This window comes from Eupeodes corollae, chromosome 1 (genome assembly GCF_945859685.1).
Source record: "Eupeodes corollae chromosome 1, idEupCoro1.1, whole genome shotgun sequence".
In the NCBI taxonomy this organism is placed as follows: Eukaryota; Metazoa; Arthropoda; class Insecta; order Diptera; family Syrphidae; genus Eupeodes; species Eupeodes corollae.
The window spans coordinates 229,919,725-229,927,525 of record NC_079147.1 but is presented as its reverse complement, the minus strand read 5'-3'; the positions used below and the strand labels follow the sequence as shown (position 1 = coordinate 229,927,525).

At 32.2% G+C, this 7,801-nt stretch overlaps 1 protein-coding gene across 1 annotated transcript; it reads left to right on the top strand.

Moving 5' to 3' along the window:
- Positions 1-867: 867 nt before the first annotated feature.
- LOC129941835 (procathepsin L) lies at positions 868-7,467 on the top strand. The gene is made up of 4 exons (XM_056050586.1): positions 868-1,001; positions 5,999-6,141; positions 6,197-6,402; positions 6,478-7,467. Exons 1-4 carry the CDS (start codon positions 992-994, stop codon positions 7,184-7,186), a joined length of 1,068 nt encoding a protein of 355 aa, XP_055906561.1. The 5' UTR covers positions 868-991; the 3' UTR covers positions 7,187-7,467.
- The last annotated feature ends 334 nt before the right edge of the window (positions 7,468-7,801 follow it).

The following is a 7,801-nucleotide window of genomic DNA, read 5'->3' as shown; positions in this document are numbered from 1 at the left end:
TAACACCTTTTTTTTGGTGAGTAATGAAATAATAAAGATATTTTTTAAATTGGCGAAAAATCCACTCTTTGTGATTACCATACCATACATATTCAAACTTTATACAAATTTCGGATATATTCAAAACAATATTAATTATTATTCATGCTTTAATCCACTCAAAGATAATCATAAACTTTCCCTTTTTTGTTTATATGAGCTAATTTATATTTTTTCGAGAAGGTATATTTAAATTAATTTTTAAAAATAACAATGAGAGTAGGAGAACTAGATATACAAATAGGGAATAGAATACATGGTGACGTTATTGTCATAGTTATCGGCCCTCACACTTCATTAAGGTGATCCAAATTACACGAAGTTAAGAAGATTTTGTTGATTTTATACTTAAATTCACTTTTCAAAAATCTGTTTAATTATAGGAAACAGTTGAAGGTGGTAAAGAACAGAAAACATTATTTCTAGTTTTTGATTTTCTATGCTGAACTATCAAACAGCCAACGTTTGAATAAAACATCGACATTTTCTAAAAGGCTTTCCTATATTGTTTTTACAAATGAAAGTTGTGTAATTGTTAAATTTTTGAGCTTATTTTTCATGCATTAAAATATAAGGAACTACGATAAATTTGATGCACCCTAATCATAGTTCCACTGAAGAATCCGCTAACGTTATTAAAAACTAATATATCAAAGTTTGGTTTAGCGGTTAAGATAAAAAGATAGTGTTAAAAAGGTGCCCTGTAGCTGTAGAAAGAAAATAATACAACAAAGAAAACCTGTATGACATTATTTCTCCATTTATTTGAATCATTTCATTGACCACGACTGCCAAGATCTAAACTCATATAATCTTTGATCAAACTTCTGTGTACGTCATTTGTCAACCTTAAGCCAGTACATTCGGACGATCGCATCCAAGGTACGATATCCGTTCCGTATTAATATACCACGGTTGTAAAATTGTTTAAAGAGTTAATAAACGCGTTCCAATGGCTAAAAGTAAGTTTATTTGTAAATAAAGTGAATTGTAAATTCAAGATAAATCAGATTTTGAATTTGGGTACATTGGAGCTTTGATAAAAGTGAAAGGCAGTTTAAAAGATAAAATTATGAAAATGAACTTTCTTCCCAACTTCTCTTGTCCGTTTGTTATTTGATGACATGGTAAATCAATTACTAAGGTTATCGCTACCGTCCGTTGTCGGTCGTGTTGTGTTATGTGAAATATTTCTAATTTTCTGAACGTTGCGTTTTTGTGTTGTAAGAAAAATTCGTTGAAATGTACAGATCATTATTTAATACCATACAAGATAAAATTTCTTCAGAAAGTAAAAAAATTCCGAAAAAAAACTAGCTAAATCTGCTTTAAATGAGTTATTCCTAATACCCTTATTGAGTGAGTTAAGTTTTGGCTCTGAGCAACAAAACAATGCACTAAGATGTTTGATACATATAAATAAAAACAATATATTCAAATCAATTTTTAAAATTAAAACTCATTTTAACTGGTGTTGTGGTCTATAAGAAAATAAGTGAGCCAATAAAATAATATTTAAATATTTAATAGAACCTATTCACAGAAAAATTGGGATTCTCTTCCTTTCCTCGGTTTTGAAGTTTTCATCAAACTCAAAAGTTATTTTAAAAATCATAGGAAAGCATCGCTTCTAACCGAAAATTTCTCTAAGAGCTAGTTCGTTCACACCGTGTTTAATACGTAATTTGTATCGAAAGATTAAAGGTTAATGGAGCTATTCATATAAAATATCTATACTCTTCGACGAATCTACGATTATGTCACACTAACTTCAATATGTTTCATCAGTCCTAACAAAAATGCTCAAAGCCAATGCCGTAAGGTTGCACAAAAATATTGTATTTTGCCCTGAGGAAAATATTGGTTTTAAAACGGTTTAATGTCAACTCTGTAAGATCGTCTTGAAGTAAGAAACACTTTTACCCAATTTACAAGGAGAATTGAATCGGAATTGAATCAGGATTTAGTGCCGTATATACCTGGATCGGATCCAAATAGGATAACTCGATCCAATCTCACAAAACGAATTGAATCGAATCGAAAATTGTTTTGTAAACCTGAATCGGGGAATCGAGTTAATAGTTAATAGGAATCGAGTTTTGTTTGTTGTCAGATGAGTTTATTTTGGTGCGTGTTTTGTGTTGTAGCATTATTCTATTTCAATTTTAAAACTACACATTTGTTTTTTTCTTATCTATAAATATAGACGTTACTATCAACGCAGTACGCGCACAAATAAAACCCAAATGTCATTTCGATTCCATTTCAATTCGATTCCTCGATTTACTGACAACGACGTATACCTCGATCGAAATCGCAATTCAATCAAGGGTATTTACCTACATTTTGAGATTGAGTTAAATCAATTTCAAAAAGAACGTATAATATATTTGGTTATAGCTATCATTGGTTTTCATTATCGAAAACAAACATTTTTTTGACAGGTCGTTTATAGCTATCATTAAAAATGGACAGGTTCAGCCAACATAAGGGACTTCATTTGCAGTCAACTTCATTCTTTGAACGTACATTTTGACCAAGACAACTTCTAGTTCGTTTTTTAAGTGAATATCTACTTTATGTTGATAATACACAAAGTACCAAGGAAATTACTGTCTTCAAAACACTCCTCAGGCAAGCTACAAGTCCAACACGATTTGTATTTTGTATTGTTAAACAATATTTCTTATTTCTTTTCCAATTTTACAAAGATCTCTTTTACACAAAATGTTAAATGGAGTTGTGCAGATAAATAATTAAATAATGGAGTAATAAAGTTCAGCTTTCAGTTGAATGAAAAAAAACATTATCAACTATCATTTTGATAGAAGAAGACTTGATTTGATAGTCAAGGAGATTTTTCTTGACTAACTTTCCAGTCAACTTTCCATTAAAGTTGCCTTAATTGGCAGGTCATTTTTTGGCAGCTGGCCAATCAGATACTAGAAACTTGCCTAATTTTTGAGTCCCTTATGTCGTCTGAATCTGCCCAATGTCTGTCATTGAACAAAATTTCCTGATTGAAATCCACCGAAAAATTTGTATCAGTGGAACGGAAAATAGAAAAATTATTTTTTTAAAGAAAAATAAATGCACAATTATTCTTTTTTTTTCAAAAAAAATTCGTTCTGTGATTTCCGACCGATCAGTCTTTAATTATCGGTTCAAAATTTTTTCTGGATCAATTTCAATGATAGCTAAGCTGGTCCCTCACACCATATCAATGTACGCGTTATGTCAGGGATGGAGGTAACCTACACAAGGCCAGATCCAGACTTTCAATTAGGGGGGGGGGGGGGCAAACACTTATCATAAAGAGTTTTTGAGCCCCACTTAAAAATGTTCTTTAATTTTCTCTAAAGGAGGCTGACAAATTTTAACCTTACATTTACATATTTCAAGGGCTAAAGTGACAACTTTAATGTTTAGATTATTTAAGAACCATGTGATTTGAACGACTCCCTGCATATGAAAGAATTTTTGAATTAAGCTATCTAAATGTAATATTTAAGAGCTAAATAACAATAGGGTTTTTGGTGCATTTCACTCATAAATGTTAGAAATTGTGTTGAAATGTAGCTTGTTTCCAAAAATAGTATATTCTGTTCTTGTTGGTATTTCTATAAACGAACGCTACAAAAATATAGATGCAAAAACAGAGACAGTGAGAAAGTTCCCCAGAAAATTAGATCTTTTTTGTATTACGAGTATAATAAAAAAGAATCTGATATGAAGAAATGCCTGGCTTCTTTTTAACGTATTTTTCTGGCCCGATATTACTATCGTTATCAGTCTGCTTTCTCGTAGGTTGGAGCTGATGCTAGAGGACAAAATTAGAAAAAGTCACTGTTTTTTGATCTTAAAGGAGTCAACAAAACCTGCAAATTGTAGAGAGAAAAATGTATGGTTCTTGAATTAAGGGAAATAGGTGCATTAAAGTACATGGTCTCTCCAAAAATTATATGAAATCAAATTTAGGTTAACAAATAAGTTGGAAAGAAACTTTAGTGTGCCACCCACAAACGTAACATTATAGAATCTCTTTTCACTGCAGTTCTCAGGATCTTTCAAAGCTCTTATATCAATTTAATTTTCAATTAGCCATTAATTTAAGTGTCGCTTTTGATGTTTTTGGCACATTCATATTCTTGAAATGCGGGTTTAAATCTTAGTACTAGACCATTGAAAGCAAATTAACTTCAAAAAGTAGATTTCTTTAATTTTTTCAGATCCTAAAAGTTTTTGAATTTTATAGAAAATCAATTTTAAAAGAAGTAATTGAAGACGAGCTTTTTTTTTTTACATTATACGCGCACTAAAGGGGATATGAATACCATTAGAATGATTATACACAGTGCGAGTAATAAGGAAGGGAGGATATGATTTGAAAGGAGATGCCGATGTACATTGGATTTGAATGCCTGCACGTTAATGCTTGGGAAATATTGAGTCTGTTAAAGCATTCCACATTCGTGTAGTGCAACTATTAAAAAGAATCTCTGTACTTTAGAGTACGACCGAAATTGGGCTCAAGAGTAATTTGATGGGCATTCCTAAAAGAACGACTATTACGGTTGAATTGTTTGAGAGTAACTGGCTATTTCATTAGAGCATTGCTTATGAAAGTAGCAATAAAACAATGAAAGACATGAAACTTTACGACGATGCTCGAAAGATGCAAAAGTTTCAATTTGACAACGGTGTGTCCAATAGACTCAATGGGTTATAGGAGCACCTGCCAAAATAAGAGAATTGTTCTCAAGTTTTGGACGAATATAGGCTTTATAAATTGTAGTCAGATCAGAAGTGGTAAAAAACTTCTTGGCTAGTTTTCAAAGCATTAAATTCTTCACTGTTTTTGATTCCCCATTGGACAATGCTGTCAAGATTAGTATTTAATGAGCTTATCATACGGTGCCGTTGGTAGTCCACATCCGAAAAACAAGGATTAGAATCTAAAATCAATTTGAAAAGCAGAGGGTACTGTCATCAGCGAAACAATGTAGTGGGTTAGAGGTTTCAGACAAAAGATCATTTATGAATATAAGGAAGAGAGTCGGAGACAAAACGGAGCCATGTGGCACACCAACGTTTATTTTGTGGATATCAGATCTGAACCCGTCCAATACTACTTGACTTGAACGGTCCAAAAGGTAATTTCTAACACAACAAAGAAGAAATTTATCAATAGCAAAAGCACGCATTTTCGATAAGAGAGCTTGATGCCAATATCTATCAAATGCATTTGAAATATCAAGTGCAATAATCTTACTTTCCCAAAACGATGTAAAGATTTGTTCCACTGTTCGGTGATGTAAACCAGAAAATCACCAGTGAACCTATTAAAACCAAAGCCATACTGCCGATCATTAAGAAGTTTCCGTTCTTCAAGATATTTCTTAAGCTGATTATTAATCAGCGTTTCTGTGATCTTGAGAAGAAGGGACGTAATTTTACATGCAGCGATTGGTATGCCAGCATTTGCCAAAAAGGTAATTGGTCAAAAGTTGATGAATTTGTGCTAAGCGATTGGAATAGGGATGGATTTCCGATTCTTGGTAAAGTCCTCAGTTAAAAGTAGTATTTTTAGCAAAATATAAATTTTATTTTCATTTATAAAAAATAAATAATTAAAACCACAATACCATAAGTTTTGAATTCATGGGAATTCAACAGCAAATTTTAAAAGCACTTTGCATGATGAGAATTACTTTTGAAAGATTTGTCACACTTTTTTATTTGGCACAGGCAGAGTTTGAACCCAAACTTCTAGATTTATGATTTGACTTAATAGTTATTGATAATATTCTTGACTAACTCCAAAGTAAACTCCCCAGAAAAAGTTGCTTTAATTGGAATGTCTTAACTTCAGTTCGTCTCAAACTTTCCTTTATATTTATACTTTTAAAAATAAAAATAGCACATTAGTTCACATTAAAATATTTAAAATATATTTCAGTAAGGTTCACTTCAATTTTTGGAATTGGATTTCTAGTAAGTGTAGCCGCTCAAGCTAATTTTATAAGACCAAGATGCTCGAACAACCGATTGAACGTAGACTTCCCAAGACTGGAAAATGTTAATACTTTCGATGAATTTATCGTAAGCAATTCTAATAATATGATTGACAATATCTTAACACTTCAATTTTGTTTAGCAACAAACTGGACGCGTGTACAGCAATGAGCAGGAAAAACAAATGCGTGAAACAATTTTTGTCGCGAAAAAGAATCTTGTTGATGTCAGTAATAAGGCTTTCACTAATGGGATATCGTCATATGAGCTCGGTATAAATCCCTTTGCTGATCGAACAATATTTGAGTTCAGCCAACTTCATGGATCAAAAATCTCACCAATTGGAGAGTAAGTTCGCTATGTATTTTTATTTGAAAACGTTTTTTAAAAACGGTTTGACAACTTTAACATTTCTTTTTCTAGGCAAAGAGTTGGAAAACATCGGAACTATGTCAAAAAGGATCTCTCAAAAAATCTACCTGACAGATTCGATTGGCGTGACCTTGGAGGAGTGACTTCAGCTAAATTTCAGGGCATGGACTGCGGTAGTTGTTGGTCTTTTGCTGTGATTGGAGCCTTAGAAGGACATTTATTTAGAAAAATTGGGTTTTTGGTACCTCTTTCGGCGCAAGACTTAGTAGACTGCGCTGAATCTTATGGAAGCATGGGCTGTGAGGGTGGTTTCCAGGACTATGGCTTTGAGTACATTGTCGAGCATGGAATTGCATTGGAAGCTCGGTATCCCTACACAGAAATGGAAAACCCTCAATGCCATCACAATGAAACTGGGATAGGTATTAAAATAAGAGACTATGCCAGTATTAAACCAGGTGATGAGGAGAGAATGAAAGAAGTTATTGCCACTTTGGGACCAATAGCTTGTTCTATGCAAGCAAATCTAAATTCTTTCCAATTGTACAAAGGGGGGCTGTACACCGATGACGAGTGCAATAAGGGAGAAGTCAACCATTCTGTTGTTGTTGTGGGCTATGGCACAGAAAATGGTAATGATTATTGGATAATTAAAAATTCTTACTCGGCGAATTGGGGAGAAAATGGATTCATGAAATTGCCGCGTAATAGGAATGGCTTCTGTGGGATTGCTTCAGAATGCAGTTATCCTGTGCTGTAATTGTAAATATGGGATTTTGTTCACACATTACGCATTACAAAAATTACATAAAATCATGTTTCTAGTTTTACAATATTGATTAAGGTTGGTCATATGTACTTACAAATTTAAGGCTTAAAAAACGGAGGTAACACAATATGATAATGGAATTTTGTAGCTCAATTTCAAAATCAAGTTGTAAGAAAAAAAAGTATTAAGTAACTGACGGTATTTATAAGAAAAATATAATCTGTTCTGTGTAAGTGTTACCTTATTGTATGTTTGACACCTTTATAAAATCCTTTAGATTCTGTGTCACCTAAATTTTAGTACATAGTATTTAGTACAATGTATGTGAAATAAACAAAAATCATAATTTCATTATGTGTCATATTTTTAAGGAATTTTGTTGACCTCAAAAAATAAAAAAGGCAACATAAAACATCCAAATAAATAAAATAATAACAAGAAAAAAAATGTTGGTAAAAAAGGAAAACAGCAAATATTACATTTTATTTGAAACTATAACTGTCGGTAAGTGTGAATTCAACATTATGTATAATAACACCACTAGAAAATCGATTTTTGAAAATTTGTTCTGAAAACCCCATTAAATGATCTGCTTTTGCTAATTTT